This window comes from Pleurodeles waltl, chromosome 5, assembly GCF_031143425.1.
Source record: "Pleurodeles waltl isolate 20211129_DDA chromosome 5, aPleWal1.hap1.20221129, whole genome shotgun sequence".
NCBI classification, from domain to species: domain Eukaryota; kingdom Metazoa; phylum Chordata; class Amphibia; order Caudata; family Salamandridae; genus Pleurodeles; species Pleurodeles waltl.
Genome location: NC_090444.1, coordinates 1729774048 through 1729797688, shown reverse-complemented (window position 1 = coordinate 1729797688; position 23641 = coordinate 1729774048). Strand labels below are relative to the sequence as shown.

General features: G+C 43.6%; 1 protein-coding gene across 1 annotated transcript in view; it reads right to left on the bottom strand.

Annotated features, from left to right (window-relative positions):
- LOC138296713 (opsin-5-like) overlaps positions 1–23641 on the bottom strand; it is a 248515-nt gene that overhangs the window by 72408 nt on the left and 152466 nt on the right. The window contains exon 3 of the mRNA XM_069236108.1: positions 8100–8431. Coding sequence (XP_069092209.1) covers positions 8100–8431 — 332 coding nt within the window. The remainder of the gene's footprint in view (positions 1–8099; positions 8432–23641) is intronic.

The window sequence follows — 23641 nt, the reverse complement described above, 5'->3', positions numbered from 1 at the left end:
TGCTTGGGCCTATGTTTGCCATTTTTCAACAGTGAAAGAGTTGCAAATTTCTTCAAAGAAATCTTCAGTTTTTATGATACATAGAACCTTGTCAGGAGCAATGATAGCTCTGGAGGCTTGAAATGCAGGCAACGTGGTAGACTCTTGATGGGACAAGGCGTCAGCCTTGCGATTATCTTCACCAGGCCGGAAGGTTACTACAAAATCAAATTCAGCAAAAAAAAGCATCCAGCGTAATTGCCGAGGGGTCAAAAGTCTGGCGGAACTCATGAATTGAAGATTACGATGATCAGTATATACTGTGACAGTGTATTTGGCACCCAACAAATGATGTCTCCATTCTTTAAAGGCGTCACGAATCGCCAGAAGCTCTTTTTCAGCAATGACATAGTTCTGTTCGGCTTTGTTCAACTTCCGAGACATATAAGCTACAGGATGAAGTTGACCAGTGTCTTTATTTCGTTGTGATAAGATGGCTCCTATTGCTACATCTGAAGCATCAGCTTCCACTATGAAAGGTTGATTCGCATCAGGATGAGTCAAGACTGGGGCAGTGGAGAAAGCTTTCTTCAAAGTCGAGAAGGCTTGATCAGCTTCTGGGGACCATACAAACTTTTCTTTCTTTCTTAGTAGCTTAGTGATTGGAGCCACTGTCTGGGAGAAATGATTTATGAACCTCCGGTAAAAGTTTGCAAACCCCAGGAAACATTGTACATCACGAACAGTCTTTGGGGTGGGCCAATCAGATACGGCTTTTACTTTCTTTTCTGCCATCACCATACCTTGAGGGGTAAGAATAACCCCTAAAAACTCAACTGTGGTAACATGAAACTCACACTTGGTTAGTTTGCAATATAAATCGTGTTTTCGATGGGCTGCAAGAATTTTCTTGACATGTTGGACATGTTCGTTTTCATTGTCTGAGTAGATCAAAATGTCATTGATGTAGACTATGGCAAATATGTTGAGGTACTCTCTAAGAACGTCATTCAAGAAAAATTGAAATGCTGCTGGAGCATTACACAGACCAAAAGGCATGACGGTGTATTAAAAAAGGCCATATCTTGTCTTGAACGCTGTTTTCCATTCGTCAGCCTCTCTCATTCTGACCAAATGATAAGCACCTCGAAGGTCAGGCTTCGTGTAGATTTTTGCTCTCTTTACTTGTTCCAATAAGACCGGAATTAGGGGTAAAGGATATTTATTCTTGATGGTGACTTTGTTCAAACCCCTATAGTCGATGCAAGTTCGAAGTTCTCCATTAGCTTTTGCAACAAAAAACAAAGGTGAAGCTGCAGGAGACTTAGAGGGGCGAATGAAGCCATTCTCCAAAAATTGGTCTAGGTATTTTCGTAAATGTTGATTTTCATGTTCTGACAGGGCATATACACGACAGTTGGGAAGTATCGCACCTGGGGCTAGATCAATTTGACAGTCATAAGATCTATGAGGAGGTAGAGTCTCTGCTCCTTTCTCATCAAATACATCTTTGTAAGATGAATACTGTTTGGGCAGCTGAATTTCTTTCTCCGCGGCAGTAGCTATGTAAGAGTTGCAAACTTTTGGTACTTGAATCTTTTGGAGACATTGTTAGTTACATAGCGCAGATGACAACACGATTTTTCGTTCTGCCCAATTGATCTCCGGATTGTGATGAATTAACCTTGGCAAGCCGAGGATAATCCCATATTGGGGAGCATGGATCATGTCAAGGATGATTTTCTCTTTATGTTTCTTTCTTTGATTCTTATCTTCACAAATCATCGACCAGGGGATAGTCTGAAGAGTTACCGGACCTCCAGTCAAGAGTTTTCCATCGACTGCCTAGATCATTTCTGGGGTCTTCTTTTCAATACAAGGGATCCCCCATGCACGAACCAATTGGACATCAACAAAGTTCCCAGTAGCCCCAGAATCGACTAGAGCTTTTTTGAAATAGATCTTTTTCTTGACTTGAACTCTTATTTCCAGTTTAAGATGTCTAGATTGTGAAGGGTCCACGGTGACACCCAAGAGCAACCCTTCTCTGCATCTTGGGTGTTTTAGTTTTCAAACTCAACTGGTGCATTGGCTGCGACCTTCTGAACTGGACCTTGCTTGTTCTTTGGTTTGATTGGACAATCTTTGGCAAAATAACCTTTTCGACCACAATAAAGGCATTGTCCATTTTTTCTGTGTAGGTCCTTTTTATCTTTGGTCAAAGGTCTTCTGATGGTTCCAATTTCCATCGGTTCCGGCATTCTTTCTTTCGGAGTTCTTGAGTCTCTGTTATCATGAACGCGCCATGAATATTTTTCAATCTTTTTGCGCGTTACTTTACGTTCTGCTAAACGATGATCAAGTCTCAAGACAAGATTTATTAATTCTTGACAATCTGTACGTTGTGGGTCGATTTGCGCTAAGATATCTTTTAGTTCCTCTTTGAGTCCCTTGTAAAACAAGACCGCTTGTTTTTATTCAGGCCAGGATGTCTCGGCAACCAGCCGGTTAAAGTTGGCTAAATATGACACTAGGTCTTGATTCCCTTGGCGTAAATCTAATAATTCACGATCTGCTGACTGTGTTACAGTTCTACGATCAAAAACTCTCTCAAATTCACAAACAAAATTTCTCCAGTTGTACAACAAGGGACTATTTTTACGCACAAGAGGAATTGCCCAAGTAGCTGCATCCCCAGACAGATATGATAACAAGAAAGCTACTTTGGACTGGGCATCGGGGAAAGTATTTGGTCTGCAGGTGAAGTGTAGTTCCACTTGAACCAGGAAAGATTGCGCTTTCAAAGGGTCACCTGAGAAACGTTCTGGGGGAGCTAAAGGAATTGCAGAAGGAACATTTAGGGAAATCGGATTACTTCCAGAAGCCTGAGAATAAGTACCTGGCCAAGACACACCTGTGGGACTTTGTTCCTTCTTCTCTACCTTATCTTGCAACTGACTCACTCTCTCTGCTAAGCTAGTTGTCAATTCTTTGGATGATACCACCTCTGCTTGGAGCTGGGTGATAGCCTTGACTAACTCGTCTAGCGTGGCCATGCTGAGAACATACACAAGCCAGGAGGATAATAATTTGTGGGCTCACTATTCTGTCAGAGTCACCAGATCCTCAGGGTCTGTGCACGTTCCCAACACGTCCACCACTGAACAGCTCCAAGACTCTGAGAGATAAATCACAGAGACCGAGAGAGTTCAAGAGGGGAAGAGGGGATTAGGAAGGGAACAGCTGGGAAGGAGACCTGTAGTAAGAAAAAGGTTAGAACACACAATATGAAAATTATATCTCCTGAAATCAATACTAGACTATGATTCTAAGCCTAGTCACTCTGAAAACATGAACAATCTAAGAGTTAAGTTTAAAATGACTAAGTTTCAAGATGGCCGGATACCTGTAAGGGAATCAAGATGAATTAAATGAAAACTTTCTTATTCAAGTACTTTCCTTTACATGAGAATCAGAAAAAACATTCTGACTAAATTTTAAACCAGTCATATAAATCCTGTTTTGAGAATGTATACTAGGACCATACAATATTGCATCTAGAAACTCTGGCCTTCTGTGTACTCTTAAAATGTTTCAACACAAATTGCGCATATTGCAGATATATATATATATATATATATATATATATATATATATATATATAGTAAACACCATAAAAGGATTGTGCACCATGAATAACACAATATGGAATCAGGAAACAAATCACATAACTTGTCAACTCGAATATTACATAATAAATATCTTATAATAGTGGCATACAATAAACAACATGAAATAAACTCGAGGAGAGAATCGTGCGTCTTGCCGATTCGAGTGTCACCATGTAAAATACCAAGAAATGGTAGCACGCAATGAATATCAAAGTCAAATCATCATTAATCGAATCGCGCATCTTGCCGATTCGTAAAACACGATGTAAATGTCAAGAAATAACAGCTCACAATAAATAACAAGATCAAAGTACAATGAAACGAATCGCGCTTCTTTTGCCGATTCCTAAGCCACCATGTAAATGTCAAGAAATGGTGGTGCGCGATGAACAACAAAGTTAAATCCTCATGAAACGAGTTGCGCGTTTTGCCAATTCGTAAAACATCATGTAAATGTCAAGAAATAGTAGCGCGTAATGGACAACAATGTTTAAACACCATAAAATGAATTGCGCTTCTTGCCGATTCTTAAGCCACCATGCCAATGTCAAGAAATGGTAGCACGCAATGAATAACAAAGTCAAACCTTTATGAAACAAATCGCGCGTCTTGCCTATTTGTAAACTACCATATAAATGTCAAGAAATGGTAGTGCGCAAGTAATCTGTTACTCATTTAAGAAATAAACCAAGAATATGAAAATTCTCAATAATGATGTCAGAACAGTCCAACCACCGTCTTACCGCCTGGAACAATGATCACCAATGAAGGATGAAGGGCAGAAGACTGGAAGATCCAAATAGGCCGCCGGGACAGGAGCTCAGGAAGAAGCTGCTGCTCTGCACCGGGACCTCTGAATAGTGAGCACTGGGAGTTGGGCTGGCTCCTTTTATAGAGTCTTGGCCCAGCCCAGAACCACGCCCAGGCATGTTGCAGGGAAAGTCTCTGGAAGGCCCTGGAAAGGGGCCACACCCTAACACACTCTGAAAACCTGCAGCAATACATTGCAAAGGAACAGTATTTGTAAGCATATTAAAAATAAGTTTTCAGGATTGAACTCTGCAATGCAAAAGGTTAAACCACAACATATCAGCACAATGCATAAATTACGTTGTTTTGAGAGTGCTGGGTTTTTGCATTTTTGTCGCCAATAGAGCGCGTACTGCTCTGGTGTTGACAATTATATAAATTGTGCACTGACCCAAGGAGGGAGAAGGGCATTCAGGCCATGACTATCCTTGGACACACACTGTGTGACATGCGGTTTGGCTGGTACTGATATTCGAGTTCCCTGAGAGGATTGCCATCTACATCACAGACTGACTCCTGACACTCTTTCAGGTATGGGTATGGGGCTAATCCCTTAGATTAGGTCAAGCAGAGGTTTACAACAACTATTGCCACAAGAATAGACAGAGAGTTAGGTAAGAACCTCTAGATCCTCTAGAACATCTAGAACTACATCCGTCATGGTTGGATTGTTTATCTTCTTTGCCATTTTTGTAATGCTGATTACCTTGCTTTGTTTCATCTGCCTCATTCTTTATATGCTAGATTGACATTATTTCAATAAATGTACTCAAAATGTATCTCACATCTTTGTGTTTCTCCTTTGTATGCATGAGTAATTGAGCTAAAGGGATATGAGCTGTTTCCATGGCTTCCCTGGGAAGTTGGCGTGTCATGTTGAGGTTGCCATAATCACCTTTTACCCCAGTGGTTTTGGAGGTTGGGTGAAGCACTGTGAGCTAGCCAGGAGTTAGACTGACGATTACTAAAGGTGTAGATTGCACCCAGTCTCCCACACTCTGCAGTTCTGCCATCCTAAACATGCAGTCCTATTAGCAACTCCATACCAACAAAGCATGCATGAATGCTGGCAGCCCAGAATTGAAAATAGTGCTTGTTAACAGAAATCTGAGCCACAAAGCCACAATTAATGTAGTCATCAAGTGAAGAGAAAGACATTCTATTTACGTGTCCAAGGTCTGTATAATCAACAGTAACTGTTCCACAAACATAGCATTCTTCAAATTATTTTAGGGTTTCTGAAAGAAGTACCACAACCTTTCACTAGTTCACCTGAGGACCCTTGCATGCAACAGACTGGAATCTGTTTTTGCAGAAGGCAGATGGGTACACTGTTGCTCCAGCAACAAACACACAAACAAACTAACAGGGAGGTTACTGGGTAGTAAAAGGGGCTTCCGAAAACTTTCCTCAATAGCTCCGGTCTCTGAAGGGTGTTGCCCAATGTAAATAATGCCTGGTCCAACACTGATCCCTGGAGCTCATTAGCTGCATGTCTGAGAGGACTACTTTAAACAGTTACCATTGCGATTTGGAAATGTACACATCCACAATATGCCCAAGGTTGATCCAAAACATGCAAAGGAGCCCACTGCACCATTGAGTGAACAGCTCAAGAGGTCTGATCTACAGACCCTGTCTGATTGGTGAGTGTGCTGTGTATGTAACATGTTTGTTGTGTGGTAACAAAGTCAAGCCAGCCGCTAAAGCTACCTATAGCAAAACCTAATAAAAAAGCAGCGCAGTTCATTGAGACACTAAAGTCTTACACTTAGGCACATATTTATACTTTTTTAGCGCCACATTTGTGTCGTTTTGTGATGCAAAATCAGAGCAAACTTACAAAGTACAATTGTATTTTGGAAGTTTGTGCTGCTTTTGCATCAACAAATGACACAAATGCGGTGCTAAAAAGGTATAAATATGGGCCTTAGTATTTTTGTTCCCTGTGCAAGGTGCAGCTATACCTCATACTGTTGTGAGGTTATATTGACACTTATTTAGGCACATTTATTTTGGCTTAGGTCTGAGGCCTGTGCCCTCTCACCTAGTCACTTGCCATTTTAGTCCTCTTATTATTTTAGCAAGGCTTCATTTTAGTGGCAATGTTTTATTATTTTATATCAGTTGCCCTTTCACGCAGAATTGTTATTCATTTCTCTGCACAACATTTAATCCTGTGCGAACTTCAAGGCTATACATGATAGTTTACCGGGTATTGCCGGTCCAGAGAGTACAATGTCTACCCTACACAGAATAATATGTGTTGCAACCTCAGGGTAGTTCTCAGAACAACAAGATGTTTTATTATAAAATAAAATGCTGGTCACACCAACTTAGAGGTGACAATCCAGCCAGCTTGCCATCTCATGCTGCACGACGTCATCGCAGTTTCTGCTGAAACCTCACGCTTTCTCTTTGTCTACGTGGGAGTACTTCCAGCAGACTAACAGAGATCTTTGTTACCTCTAACACAGGTATGAGGATCGGGCTTCCTTCCCAGAACTAGGAGGGTGGAGTTGGGCTACCACTGATATTGCTCTCATGTAGAAATTTAGTAGTGTAGGTAAGGTTATTAGGGACGCTATTGTAACAATAGGTTGGGACTCTTTCTGTGTTTCACTTTCCTGGTCACTGCTGTAATAGTGCTGTGTTTCATTATCCTCATAATTGCAATTCATGCCTTTTTACATAGAATGTAGTTGCTTCAATAAAACCTATTGAGCCCAGATTCTGCTTCTGTTTGTCTTTGCATGTATTAGACTTATATAACTGAGAGAAAGGGGTGTGATCTTTTCTACCATGACTTCCCTGAGGAGTTTGTGTCATGCAATAGGTTGCCACAAACCACCTTTACCTTTAGCACTGGTGAGGTGTTGCTAGCTAGCTGCAACGGTTAGGCCGATAGCTGTCACACGATGTGGGATCAGATTCAGTCTCCCATACTCGGTGGCACTGCCGCACAAAATCCAGCAGTCTTGTTACAATAATGGGAGTCTATGATAATACCAGGTGTTTCCAACCTTTTCACTAACAAGAGCTACTTATTATCTTCAATAAAAATCATCTGGAGCTACTAAGAATATTGGTATTGTACACATCAGCAATGCCAGGTTACCAGCTCTGATAACCTCAAGGCAGGATTGCCAGCAGTAATGTAAAAAAAGGCTTATTCAATTAGGAATGGCTCTACAAAGGCAATACACAACAGCCACAGGTGCACTGCACCAAGGTGATATTAGTAATAAGTCTCTCAAGGCTGCTGAGTCATCATTCAGATTTTAGATTTAAATAGATTTTGGAAATTATGGTTCTGCTAATACACACATTTTCATATCAAATACACACTTTTCAATTTTGGTATACATATATTAATTCAACTAATTAAGTAGTCTGGACTGCACACAGGAGAGCTACTCACATGTAGCCGGAGAGATACCAGTAGCTTACCAGCTACTCGTTGGAGAAGCCTGCCTTATACACATATTCTAGTTCTGCACAACACATAAGAAGCCAGTGATAAGAGCACAGCGTAACACTCTTAAATTAAAGGATTTTTTGCAGTAAAATGCACAAGACGAATACAACACGTAGGTTTTTAGAATTGGCATGCATAATCTGGCGATCATCTGCGCTCACCAGTGTGAGTTTGCGCTCTATCTTGGCCGAGTTTGTGATCCTCTCGCAGTTCTGGATGCCCTGATAGACTTTGTGCAGCTTCCAGGCAATGGAGGAGTAACACAGTACTATAGTCCCCGCGGGCAGGATGGTGCAGAGGACGAACATGCAGCTGATGAATGACGAATCAATGACCGAGTTTTGCGATTCATTCCAAGCTATTGTGCACGAGATGCCAAAGGGCTCGGGCCCGTAGTGGCCCCAGCCCAGCAGAGGCATCACCGCCCATACCAATGAATATAGCCAGATGAAACTTATCGAAACGCAAACAATGCTCTTTTTGATTTTACAGTCTGAAAAAAAAAAAAACAGAATTAGTAAATGGCATCCATGAGCCAAAAGTTAGCAACTTTAATATCTCAGACTCAATACAGTAGGATATTGGAGCATGTAAGATTAAGTCACATAAGTAAAAGCCTTAATTTATGACTTCAAATGCACTTTTGAAATTCAGAAAATGTGTATTTACACTTGTAGTGGGATGTACTCATGCAGAATATTTCCCCATTAGGCGTGAGGAAGTCTACTACTATGTGCATGGGCTGGGTGTTCTGGGGCAAGAATGGCTTGGAAAGGAGAGCAGTTTCAAGGCATGGGGCCAGTAGCAGGCTTGTGCACTGCTGAAGGGGTGGGGTGGGGAGGTGTGGAGGGAGAGGGGGAGGGAATAAAGATTTAATTAAATCTTTTAAAAAAAATCACTTACCTCCCCTGCCGCTCCTCTGTCCCTTGACGTTCCACGCTGCAGGCACAGGCTCCCAGCCTGTCCTGCACCAATCCTGATGCTGCTCAGGCAGCATCAGGATTGGCTGGGCGCGCCCAGCCAGGAAACTCCCAGGCAGACTGGGAGCCTGTGCAGTGCAGGCTCTCTCCATCCCACCAACACAGTTGCTGGGCTGGAGACAGCCGGCCTAACACACATGCGCTGTGAAGGGGGAGTGCTGAGCACTCCCCCTCAGTGCATGTCACCATCGCGGCCCCGCCCATTTCAAAGAAAACGATAATAAACAGAGTGTATTATCATTTTCTTTAAAAGGTTTGGCAGCTGCCGCTGCTGGCGGGGATGGGGGAGGCGACGCTCCTCCGCCCAAATGGAGGAGCCGCCACTGCATGGGGCAAGCAGGCAATTACGAAGGGCAACTTCTTTAAAGGGTCCTTCTGGTGAAGGTACCAGGATAGTCAGTTGCCCTGTCATACAAATGTGTACAAAAACAGATTCTTTTGTAATCTGACAGCTGGGCATACCAAGCCTGACAAACCTTAACCCTCGGTCTTGCCTGCATTTCATGACAGTAAATTAGATATGTCTCTCTCTCTCTCCTCAGTTAACCTCTTTGCTTCATCCACATCCCATCTCTCTATACCTCTTATTTTCTCTCTGTGACTTAACCCTTCTTTTTCAACTCTCTGATCTTTCTTTGCCACATCTGTCTACCCTTCCCGTCTCTCAAAGGGCCTCCTTCTAACCCATTTCCCTATCTCTCTCGTGACCTCAACCCTCTCTCCACAGATTTATATGCCTGCCTCAATGGTACCTCTCATGTTTTCTCTGGCAGTAATCTCTAAACCCTATCCCTCACTTTTCTGATTACATCTCACCTACTTCGTTCTCTCCATCTTCACCTGTCTCAGATTCATACCTCTCCTTACCACACTTCTGTTTCTGCCCATCTTTCTATATGTTAAGTATTTCAACCTCTCCGCCTTGCTACTCAATACCTCACTCCCCTACATAATTTCTCTCTTTATCTCACATCTGTCGGACTGACCCATCTCTCTCTCTCCTATCCCCTCTCACTCTTTCCCTTTGAACCAACCTCACCTCTTTCTCTACCTCACCTGTATTGCTGTTCTTTACCAGTTTTCTCTCCACATCTCATCTCTCTACCTTCGTCCCTTGTACTCTTACCTTCTAACACGCAAATCCCTTTACCTGACTGTAGGAGAATGGCCTGGCTTATAGTGGGTACCTTGTGGTACTTACACCTTGTGCCAGGGCCAGTTATCCCTTATTAGTAGATTAGTAGTGTTCTAGCAGCTTAGGCTGGTAGAGGTAGCTATAGGACAGCAGCTTAGGCTGAAATAGGAGACATGCAAAGCTCCTACTATACCACTTATATCACTTAGCACTATATCATAAGAAACAAAATACTCAGAGTTACTAAAAATAAAGGTACTTTATTTTAGTGACAATATGCCAAAAGTATCTCAGAGGATATACTCCCTTAGGAGGTAAGCAAAATACACAAAATATACACACAAACCAAAATCAGGTAAGTAAACAGTTAGAAAAGTAGTGCAAACACTGTAGAACACAATAGAATGCAATAGGAGACAATAGGCCTAGGGGCAACACAAACCATATACTCCAAAAGTGGAATGCGAACCACGAATGGACCCCAGGCCTAGTGTAGTGTGCCGCTGGGAGTGTAGGAAAACACTAAGGGTGTCCAAGATACCCCAACCCAAGACCCTGAAAAGTAGGAGTAAAGTTACCCTACTACCCCAGAAAGACAGTAAAGTCGAGATAGGGGATTCTGCAAAGACAACAACTGACTGCAAAGCACTGAAGACGGATTCCTGGACCTGAGGGCCTGCAAAGGAAGGGGACCAAGTCCAAGAGTCACGCAAGTGTCCAGGGGGGCAAGAGCCCACTAAACCCCGGATGAAGGTGCAAAAGGGCTGCCTCCGGGTGGAAGAAGCCAAAGATTCAGCAACAACAAAAGGTGCCAGGAACATTTCCTTTGGTCAGAAGATGTCCCACAGCGTGCTGGAGGATTCAGAGTTGTTTCCATGCAGAAAGACTGCAAACAAGCCTTGCTAGCAGCAAGAGTCACGGTTGAGAATTTTGGGTACTGCCCGTGCCCAGGAAGGACCAGGAGGTTGCCCTTTGAAGGAGGAGACAGAGGGGGCGCTCAGCAACAGAGAGAGATCACGCAGAAGCAGGCAGCACCTGCAGAAGCACCTGAACAGGCGTTCAGAACATCTGAGCACGGCGGTCGTCTCAGCACAACAACAGAGGGTCCCACGAAGTCAGAGTCCAACTCAGCAAGTTGGGCAATGCAGGACGGAGTGCTGGGGACCTGGGCTAGGCTGTGCACAAAGGAAGTCTTGCAAAAGTGCACAGAAGCCCTAGCAGCTGCAGTTCACGCAGTACACAGGATTACTGTCTGGTGTGGGGAGGCAAGGACTTTCCTCCACCAAGTTTGGACAGAAGGGTCACTGGACTGTTGGGGACTCTTGGATCCAGCTCCTGTGTTCCAGGGACCATGCTCGTCAAGATGAGAGGGGACCCAGAGGACCGGTGATGCAGAAGTTTGGTGCCTGCGTTGGAACGGGGAAGATTCCATCGACCCACGGGAGATTTCTTCTTGGCTTCCAGTGCATGGTGAAGGCAGACAGCCCTCAGAGCATGCACCACCAGGAAACAGTCGAGAAAGCCGGCAGGATGAGGCGCTACAATGGTGCTGGTAGTCTTCTTGCTACTTTGTTGCGGTTTTGCAGGCATCCTGGAGCAGTCAGAGGTCAAGCCTTGGCAGAAGTCGAAGAGGTAAGTGCAGAGGAACTCTGGTGAGCTCTTGCATTCGTTATCTGATGAGAAACCCACAGGAGAGACCCTAAATAGCCCTGAGAGGAGGATTGGCTACAGAGAGAGGTAAGCACCTGTAGTGAATCCTACTTTGTTTTAATGGGATAACAGGGGTTAGCTTAGCCTTTGGCTTGCAGACTCGTGCCCCTGTCACCTAGTGACTTTTAACCTACTTAGCTTGCTCTGTCTTAGCACATTTAATTATTTATTTCTTCTAAGATGGCTGCCTTGTTTATAGTTAGGCCACTTGTTATGAGTTACATTATTAGTGTCACTGCGCTAAGGCGTCAAGATCAAGCAACAAAGACAAACAGTAGGTGTTCACACTTAGGGATTTTCCCTCTCTATACTTTAGAGGGATTGTTTATATTAATTGCCGTCCCAAGCATGTCTGTTATCTATTGTTTGGGAACACACCTACATCAGGGGTCCTTGTAGATCTGTATAAATACATCGCACTTTAGGCAGATAATCAGAGGGATTCCGACCAGAGGGCATCGCCACCATCGCTGATATCGATGCTGCAGTCGTCTTGACGCTGACCCAGTCTTCGTGTCCCTGCAGAGTCTGAGATAGAGACCTCATTCCAAGGTAACAAGGGTTGGGGGCTCCTCTCATGGACATGGCATTGGCAGATTAGGTTCAGCAAACCCAGCTCTCCTTTAGGTAGGAGGTTAGGCCTTTCACATTAGGGCATATTACATCTCGTATGTCTTGCTTATGCATTGCAAGATGGTGGGGGTCTTTGTAATAATGACTCTCGTCTTCACAGTTCTGTTTCTTGCATTATTCATTATCCTAATCATTGCACCCATGCAACTTATCACAAATTGCAGTTATGTTAAATAAAAACGATTGAAACTTTACTGCATCTTTGTCATTGCCTGTGTTCGTATGAGACATGATATATCTGTGAGAACGGGGTAATCTCCGTTTAACCACAACACTCCCTGAGATATCTTACTCTCGAGTCCATGCGTAAAGGCTGCCACAAATCACCTTTTACTTTTGTGTTTCTGGTGAGGTGCTGCTAGTGAGCCGGTAAGGTTGGGACAACGTTGCGACTTGTTGTAGGAAAGGCGTAGTCGCCTACAAGCAAAAGTACTGACATCCTTTAACCAGCAGTCTTGCCCAGAGCAAGAGTCCAAACTACGACACCACCTATCAGGAGGGGTCTCTGACATCACCTGCTGGCACTGGCCACTCAGAGGTCTCCATTGTGCCCTCACACCTCTGCATCCAAGATGTCAGAGGTCTGGGACACACTGGAGGAGCTCTGGGCACCTCCCCTTGGGAGGTGCTGGTCAGGGGAGTGGTCACTCCCCTTTCCTTTGTCCAGTTTCGCGTCAGAGCAGGGTTGGGGGGATCCCTGAACCGCTGTAGACTGGCTTATGCAAGGAGGGCACCATCTGTGCCCTTCAAAGCATTTTCAGAGGCCAGGAGAGGCTACTCCTCTCAGACCCTTTACACCTATTTCCAAAGAGAGAGGGTGTAACACCCTCTCTCAGAGGAAATCCTTTGTTCTGCCTTCCTGGGACTGGGCTGCCCAGGCCCCAGGGGGGCAGAAACCTGTCTGAGGGTTGGCAGCAGCGGTTGCTGCAGAGAAAACCCTGGAGAGTTAGTTGGGCAGTGCCCGGGCTCTATGCTGGAGCCCCGGGGATGCATGGAATTGTCCCCCCAATACCAGAACGGTATTGGGGTGACAATTCCATGATCCTAGACATGTTACATGGCCATGTTAGGAGTTACCATTGTGACGCTACAGATAGGTATTGACCTATATGTAGTTCACGCGTGTAATGGTGTCCCCGCACTCCCAAAGTCCGGGAAAATTGCCCTGGACAATGTGGGGGATCTTGGCTAGTGCCAGGGTGCCCTCACACTAAGTAACTTTGCACCTAAACTTCATTAAGTGAGGGTTAGACATATAGGTGACTTCTAAGTTACTTAAGTGCAGTGTAAAATGGCTGTGAAATAACGTGGACATTATTTCACTCAGGCTGCAGTGGCAGTCCTGTGTAAGAATTGTCTGAGCTCCCTATGGGTGGAAAAAGAAATGCTGCAGCCCATAGGGATTTCCTAGAACCCCAATACCCTGGGTACCTAGGTACCATATACTAAGGAATTATAAGGGTGTTCCAGTGTGCCAATCAGAATTGGTAAAATGAGTCACTAGCCTGCAGTGACAATTTTAAAAGCAGAGAGAGCATAAACACTGAGGTTCTGGTTAGCAGAGCCTCAGTGATACAGTTAGGCACCACACAGGAAACACATACAGGTCACACTTTATGAGCACTGGGGTCCTGGCTAGCAGGATCCCAGTGGCACAGGCAAAAACAAACATACATTCAAGTAAAAATGGGAGTAACATGCCAGGCAAGATGGTACTTTCCTACACTGACATATCTCTCTAAACCTCATGTTGCCCCTCTTTCTACGTTGGGTATCCCAATGTCTCTCATGACCTCACCTCTCTCCGTGTCTACCTTTACCTCTCTCTTACGTGTCTCCATTTTACGCCTTACTTCTCTCTCTAGTGTACTGCACCCACCCCATTTTTTCCCATGTATTTTTCCTAATTTCTCCATCAATCTAAAATTGTACCCATCACTATACCTCTCTTTTGCTACCTACTTGTTACTCGCTCTACCTTTCTGAATCATTCTTTCTGGCTACCTCAAGTTTCTCTCTTTTTATTACGTCTCTCCCTACCTGATCTGTGCCTCGGTCTTTACATTGTTTCTCACTCTATTTTACTTGTCTCATTATACCTTTATCTTTACCTCCCTCAGTGCTCTAAGTGGGCCGGTGCCTGCCTGTGTTGGGCCCTGCAAAGCCTAAAAGTTTGCATAGATCCAGGACCCTATGGTGCTCTCTATTTCTGTCATTCACTGACTAAAGACAAAAAAAAACGACATTCCTGCCTGTGACATGCAAGTGCTGTAGTGCAATGTCACCCGAACTCCTTTTTGTGGGCCAGGCAGTAAGAAACAGGTTGCAACAGTTGTTTACCATTAGGTGTTGCATGGTTTATGCATTATTTCATTTCTATTGAATTACTAATCTGTTGCCACTTACCTTAAACTTACCTTGTCAAGGTTTTTTTTAATTTCTTTTGGCCCTGCACAAAGTTACTATATTAACTGTAAATAAACAATTCTTGCTGATTTAGTTTATGTTTTGTCAGTGACACACCATTTATGAATTTGTCAAACACAAGATGCTAATTTACAGGATTTAATCACACAGGCCATGCCTCATGTAAAGGCTTCTCAACCCATACCCGTTTTAGAACCCATCACCTTTTCATCCCACTTAAAGCATCACTCCCTTTGTCTCTCTCTTCTTTCACCCATACCCTCTGTTTCATGGAGGTCAAAGAAATGCAGACATGAAAAGAAAGGAGGGACAATTCAGGGTAAGTGAATTAAGGAAGGAACATTTCAGATTTCTTCTGAGAGAATAGCAAAAATCCTCCAAGCAGTGCCTTGAGCGTCACTTCTTCAGTAAGAATGCTAGTTGTGAAGAATATATTTGTAATAAGGAACATCCTATTAAAGCTACAATATCAAGCACTATACGAATACATCTTTTTTAATATTACTCAATTTTTGACTAAGCATGCCAAAATATAATCTTTACTGTGTTTTTCCAACAGTTGGAGGGATAACCTAGGTATGCACTTATGTTATGCATAAACTATTGTTGTTGAAAGGCCAAGTAGCTAGATTAAATGGCTTTATCAATAATAGTTCAGACTTTCTGTTCCTATTGTTTGGAGGTCATGGTCGAGCAGTTTTTTTCTCAAGGCTTCTTTAGCATGCTCTGTGTCTGAACGTTTAAGGTATAATTCAACATGGTAAGAGTAGGGTCTTGAGTTAATTTAAAATTGCTAATACATTATTAAGCTATTCCGATCAAGGGTCCTGAAACATACCTTGCCCAGGCCCTGAAAAATCCTTCAGGTGGCACTGCTGGAAGGTTTGGGATCAGGGCCATATTCGAGAGAGTGTGTTTTTTTAATAGAAATTCGTCAAAAACCAAATCCTATCCTGGAAACAGTCACAGATGTACTCACCGTCAAGGGCAGGCGTAAGTCCTATTCAAGAGTGGCAATAAGAACAGAGCACCCTATACACTGGTTGAGGAAATGGGTTTCTAGCTCTAGGACCCTGAAAGAATAGTAAGGCTACACAAGGTGTTTTACAATACTTACATAATAAATAAATAACTTCGTAAACCAATAAATAATGAAACATTGTGATTGTACTGAATCTTGATATGCCTGATTTACTTTTCTACTTTTCTACAAGAAGGAGCACATCATTTTCCTGATGTACAGACATTTATGTGGTGAAAGGTTGCCCAAAGTGCTCGCAATTCCGAGCAGTTCCAAGACCTTAATGCAGCACGAGTCCCTTCAGAAAATCATCAATGATGCGCGATAATAAATGTAAGCCATGTGTAGTAAAACTGGTAGTGTGTAAAAAGCCACACTCACCAGACTTGGGATTCCTGTGTTCAACTGAGGAAGTGAATGGTAAAGGACATGTGAACTTGAAACAACAACATTATGATCATCTTATATTTCCGAAAATCTGATTCATAACGTCCAGTAAGGAAATGGTCACAATTGGCTTTCAGTGCAAAATATGTTATCTTTTTGACATGTATAATGTCAACATAGGCTATTTATGTTAGATCCAATTTTCATAGCGTGTCAAGACATCAGGCCTAACAATCCCAGAACTTCTCTAATCACACTGAATGTGCTATATTTAATAATAAAAAATATCCACTAATTATGTAAACTTTAATTCCTAAAACCAGTGTTCCAGTTTTCGGAAGCCGGTAAGGATACAAGGAAAGTGAGCTGTGGCCCTCACTTTCTCTTCCTAGCCACAGATCCAGGGATTAGGTATCCTCTCTACCAAGGACATCATGATGCCAGTGGGAAGCCCCACAAGCAGCCAGAGATGTTATTTTACATCAGGTTGGAAAGAACAAGTTCTTATCACTAAAGGTGGGCGAGCCACTCAAAGTTCGAGTCAGGCTGGAGCCTGAAGCCTGGCCCTGGGTCAGCTCAAGGTCCTGTTGGACCCTTGAGCCCACAAGGCGCCTTGTGCCTCCCTCTCTCCTGGTGCCTTGGTGTTCCGTTTACAGCCTGAGCTGCACACTTCAGAACTGGAGAATTGGCTCAACATTCTGTGATTCTGGGCAAATCACTTAACCTTCCCATCCCTATAAACAAGGAATGGTGGCCTTGGGTAATGTAAGTGTTGCTAATAGAAAGCACTTCCATATCGCTTGTTCGAGTTCTCGCTACATACAAACTGCAGAAAAATGCACAGATTTAAAAACAAAGCCTTGACATAAGGGAATACAACAATTTACTGTCTGTTTGATACAAATAGAAACCAGAAAACATGGATAAAGTATGGATTCCCCTCTTAAATTGTTTGATCTTAGGCAAATATTTTATTTCACCAACACACTTTTTCCTTCATTATCACGTACGAAATCTCTTTCAAATATGTCAAAGCGTCTACATGTTAAAGAAACACTTTTTTCAATTTTGAAGAGACTGTATCACATTTTACGTGATGATTGTTGTACAATTTACACCGCATACATTTCCAGGGCTCAGCTCGTGCATGAGCTCGAGGTTCCGAGCCGGACTCATGGCTCGGCTCTGGCTCGGTTCTCCCTGTCACACTGTTGGCGTGCACGCCTCTACTCCCTATATTGTCGAAATCGTAAGTCTACCACTTGAAGGACAGCATGTAGCGCTACATAAAGTGTCAGGAAACGATCATTTAACGGGCACTGGACTGTCCTAAAATTGTGTAAAGTGGTTTTTGAGACAAAACACATGCTCACTTTAATACGTGCGAGGAGTTTGGTGGATAGCGCTACATAAATACCGATACAACACGATGAGGAACATAGAATGACAGCTTACACACCTGCGTAGGGACAGAACATTATTCATAAGAACAAAGACTAAATAACATTTCACTAATGGAGTATTCACAGGAACTTTATACTGTGCACCCGATTTGCATACAGGAAAAATAAAAATATTAGTAGATTTAGAGCATTAGATTTGTGATTTGTAGATTTGTAGATTGTAGCATTAGAGTGCGGAGCACCTCCTGCTCCTATCGCCGCCACTAGAAATCTGGGTGTCATCTTTGACAACAGTCTCTCTTTCAAGTCACATATTAACCATGTCATTAAAACCAGCTTGTTGACTCTGAAAATGTTGAAAAATATTTTTTCTTACTTACAAAGGGAGGGGAGAGTTATAGTTACTCTGGCATTGGTAATATCTAAATTGGACTACTGTAATGCCTTGATGCTCAATTTGGACAATGTATCACTTAAGAAGCTTCAGCTGATTCAGAACACAGCTGCCCGTTTCATATTAAATCTTTCTCGCTTGGCTTCTGCCAGTGGCAGCCTGAAACAATTGCATTGGCTACTGGTGGCAAAGCGCATTAGGTTTAAAACCTTATGTCTGACCTATAAGGCTGTGCATGGAAGTGGATGTGAATATCTATCCTCAAAATTACACTGGTATAGACCCAGTCGGCAACTCAGATCTACGGAAGCCTCCCTGATTCAAGTCCCTTGCACCTATAAGGCTAGATGGGGGGACAAGGCTTTCACGGTGGCTGCTGCCAAATGTTGGAACTCACTCCCTCTCTTTATAAGGGAGGAACAAAATTTCTTGGCCTTTAGGAGGTTAGTCAAAACTTGACTCTTCCCACGTTAATCTGGTCTTTCAATTTCTTCTTGCTTTCAGTCACTTACTTCGTTCTTTTTGAGCGCTTCGATGCTTCAGTCAGAATGCGCTTTATAAATACCAAATACAAATACAAATTTTAAAAAAAATCCAAGATTTCCAAAAGCCCTTCAGAGTTACGCATGGAAATGTATTGAAATCACACTTTTTTGTTCTCCTCCACTGTACAAACTCCTGCAGATTGGATGAAAGATTGGCAGTCCATAATATTAAATACCGTGGTATGTGCATTTGCACATGAAGAGTTTTATCTATTTGTGCATTGTGAGAACTTTTTTCCTGTGGCTTGGAGTGTCTGGTAATCTTTTCCACCCAAATTACAGACTTGTTATATTATCTTACAATTTGTAGAGCAGACATGCACCAATAGTGTCTCTTGGCAGTAAGAAGCAACAGAGAAAAGACAAGTCAGGTATGCCTAAGGGAGCATTACTGAAACAGACAGATCTTCTGTTGTTTCCAAATTGCAGGTAGATGGGAGATCTTTCTCAGCTCCAAGAAAAGCTATTGGGACATAAGCACTCTACACCCTACTCCATAGTGTAAAAGGCCATTTATTAGGACAGGCTTGCTATCATAACATAAACATTAACATAACCGTAACTTTATTGAACACTTCAAACTTTTCACTTTAAATTCCCATGTCTTCCAATCTCACTTCCTTCCCTACTTCTCTGTTCACCCAGCATCCCCTTCCATTCTGACACACATCACCCTTTTCATTCGTCCCCTGCCTGAAAACAGGTATCCCACTCTGTCATCCTTCACCTGCTTCTTTTTCCCCGATGGAAGGGTGGCCAGGCCCGCATCTGACGCTCCCCATCTACTGCCCGCACTAGCAAGCTGCCCTAACCCTGGCATACAAAAAACATTCCCTCCCCCTCCCCCCCAAAAAACCCCTAGCCCCAATTCCTCCTTATCAGTCATACACTCTCACCCTCGCTGTCCTCCTGTAGGGTGGATGGGCGGCCAAACTTGTCAGCAGCGCTACAAGCCGCAAAGAGGCCGATCCCAGACCCCACCCCCTCCTTTATCCCAAAAGCTAACTCCCTCCCCTTCTTCCCCCCAGCCTATCCTGCCCCAGGCCGTCTCTTTCCGTCCGGAAGCTTCCCGTGTAAAGACTGGACTGCGTCTATCTCTCCATGGGGCCCTCCATTTCCACAGTGCTGGAGCAAGGACAAAGAAGGACTATCCACCACCTTAGCCAAGCTTTTTTAGAAGAGGGTTGAGCTGTAAATGAGATGGATGTAACCAATGGAATAGTATATCTTCCAATTTCCTGTCTCCAGGATGCTCCCCTGTGAACGCAGATGTCCCTTTCCACATCCTTATATTTGGTGTTAAATTCATCTGTTTGATTAGCAAATATGTCTTCAGACGCTAATTTTAGGATTTAGAACCTGAGATTTACGTGTTCAGATCGCACCTGTGTTGAACATGTGCAAACAAGTTTAATGGCCATACTTGATTTTACATATCTGCCAGATGAACAATAAACATGCTGAAGGCAGGCATGGGATTGTCTGCAAGGCAAACTGCAGCACTGAGCAGGGAATATTTCAATATATTGTGAACAAAAAGAAGAAGCTGAGCCTTGGGCTGCATTGCCTTCTCACCACACGTTTCACAGATGTGCATATATTGCATGCCTGTTACTAATTAAGTAACAATGAGGCACACTGGGCATTTTTCAGCTGAGCCCTGCATTTCAAATTAGAACAAATACAACTTTATTTTTTTTGCTTCAAATCCCAGTTCATTGGCAGCGAAGAAGGGTGCAACACCACATTTTTTCAGGTTTTCCAAGCGCAAACATATTTCCACTCAGTATATGTGCGATGGCCCACAATTACCTGACTAAGTAGGCAGTATTATGTTAAGCATGTGATCAGTATAGGGAAAGGTGCGGAAGACATTGTGACGCGAAGGGTTAATTAGCTTGAGCAGTGTAGGTGAGCGTGATGCCTGCTGAAACCCCCGAACAACGTGGAAAAGTTCCTGATATTATTTTCAAGCTTGTTTGTGTGGGAAACTCCGTCTCAACCTTGAGAACGAGAGTACAGGGAAAAGATGGAATGAAAAAAAAGGCTGGGGAAGGGCAGAGCAGCCAAGAGACAAGTACTGATAACATAGCTAGAAAATGCCAGAAAGAGATAGAATCCAAGCTTCGAGTTATTTAAGCACTGAAGTGCGGGTGAGGGATTTGAAGCTCGCAGATGAGGTTGTGAAAGCTGCCATGGCCCAGCGCAGCCTCCCTGTTTTGCTGTTCAGAGACCGTGACGCTTGAGGGGGAGAGAGGTCCAAGCAGGCGGTAGAGGGCTTCCCAGCATTTCGTGGACTAAGTTAAGTTCCACACAGGGATGAAAGGCCTTTGTTTCTCTGCTCTATTTTTATGATTGATTATTATCCTTGCACTGTGTTTATAATCAGTATTCAGTATCAGTATTCAGCTCGTTTATATTTTGCTTCCTGAACATCGTAGTGTGATGCATTTTAGTATACAGTTAATCAAAGCTTATATCTGTCAATGAACTCTTTGCTTACATATATGCATAGATGCTCTTTGTAGTGTACTCATATATACATAGATGCTTTTCATTACTATTCTTATTCTACTATTGTTGATGTGCTAAATACATATATTCACCTGAAATTCTAGTAAAGCTAAATTGTATTCATAATTGGCGTGTGGTCCTTCATTGAGCGTCCTTATTGACTTATACTGAACAGGTGTCAACCAGTCACCTGGACAAGACATTTTAGTACCAGGAGTGGGGCATAAGTCAATAATGCCTCTTTGGGGACGTAAGAAAAATGGGGCAGAGAGCGGAAGGCAGCATGGGGCAGAAGCCAGATCCATTCCCGGGTGGTTACCAACTGACCCGTTCTCTGGTGTGGCAGGACTCTTGAACCGGTGGGCAGCGCCGGTTTTATGGGAAGCACTAGATGAGAAAGTGACTCCTCTCTTAGTGGAAGATGCAGTCGAGAGTGTGAAACTAAGAGGGGCGAAGCTGGAGCTGAAAGCGGCAGGGCAAGTGGGATGGCTTTTCCTGTCTGCGCTCCTTATGGTATACAGGAAGACAAAACTGCGGGATGAGGTTGCAGCCTTGCAGGAAAGGCAGTTACTTATGAAAGAGACCATAGAAAGTGCAGTGACTCGGGGTGATCAAATGGAGGCAAGGTGCACTGCATTAGCAGTACGAGTAGCAAAACAGAAGAGTAGTCAGAAGCCTAAAATTCCCTCAACTGTGCAAGTGAGGGCACTGGTACGCAAACAGAAGAGTAGGCAGAAGCCTAAAATGCCCTCAGCTGTGCAAGTGAGGGCACTGGTACGCAAACGGAAGAGTAGGCAGAAGCCTAAAATACCCTCAACTGTGCAAGTGAGGGCATTGGCACTCAAAGAAAATTGGGATCCATATACTTGGGATAGAACAGTCTCAGATAATGATGACTGGAATTGGGAGGATGAGGTGGAAGTATGTGTAACAGAACTAGGTGGAGTTGAAAGTGGAGAAGGAAGTGTAGGTGAAGTTGAAGGTGGAAGAGGAAGTGTAATGGAAGTTCGCCCACTCGTGCAAAACAATTCAAAGGGAGTGAATGGTGGGCAAATACAGAATTCTCGTTTGGTGAGAGATTATACGCAGAGTGAGTTGTTGGAGATAGCCCGTATGTTTAGGCAGATGCCTGCAGAGCCTTTGTTTAAATGGTTGGTGAGATTGTGGGACACTGGAGCAAAAGATGCATTACAGAATCTTTTTACGTTAGGTCCCATCACAGACGGAGACCCGTTTTAGCAGGAAATGATAGCTCAGGATGATGTAGATGATGTAGTGATGTGGAGCCTATGGCAGAGGCAGGGAAAAAAGAGGGTCCCTTTACTAGGTTGGACAAGAGAAGGAGGGGTTGGCACTAAAGTAGGCAGAGTGCAGGAGTTTACCATCGTGAAGTGGAAATGGTATCTGCAGCAGAGGGCAAAACCGGGACCAGCAGGAGTGTCGAAGTTACAAGAAGATACACTAGGGGCAGTGGACTTGCAGGCAATGGCCCCTGAGCCAGAGCCCTCTGAATTGGAATCCTCACCATTTAAAACAGCCCCGCCTTTTGAACGACTCACTGAAGAAGAACAGCAAAATGCATGGTTCACAGAGGGTACCGCCCGGTACTATCAAGGAAAAAGACAATGGCAAACAGTCGCATTACAACTTGCCACAGAAATTATGTTGCTGCGAGGAGGGGATAATGGATCAAGCCAGCTTGCAAAACGGCAGGGGGTAGCAGCAGTGATCGAACAGGCCCCCATCAGAGAGAAAACGTTTGTGTACACTGACAGCTGGGCCACTTACCAAGGACTAGTAAGCTGGGCCCGACTTGGCGCAAGGATGGATGGAAGATCAAAGGCACCCCCATTTGGGGAGATGAGCAGCTATGGGAAGAGATGTGGGAGAAAGGGCAAAAATGTCAAATCTATGTGGGACATGTGGATGCCCATTGCCCATCGGACACCTCACTTGCATCTCTATTCAACAGCACCGCAGATCAGAGGGCCAAAACACGAACAGTGGTCATCAATGAGGAGGCTGAAGCTGCTCTAGCAAACTGGGCCCATGCAACATCTGGACATCTAGGAGAGAATGGCACTTATGCTTGGGCACAGCAACAACAGATTCCAGTTACTAAAGAACAGGTGCAACAAGCAGTAAAGGAATGCCCCACATGCAACCAGATAAGACAAATGCCCCTGCAAAAGAAGCCTAGAGGCCATATCAGAAGAGGAACCGCTGCTGCTACTGTGTGGCAATTGGACTATATCGGGCCGCTACCAAAGGAAGGAGGAAAAAGCTACGTATTGACCATGGTGGACACCTACTCTGGCCTTATGTTGGGTATGCCCTGTAAGTCTGCAGATCAGAAGTCCACTTTGCGAGGGCTAAACTACCTGATAAAACATTATTTTGCTTCCTGAACATCGTAGTGTGATGCATTTTGGTATACAGTTAATCAAAGCTTATATCTGTCAATGAATTCTTTGCTTATATATATGCATAGATGCTCTTTGTAGTGTACTCATATATAAATAGATGATTTTCATTGCTATTCTTATTCTACTAC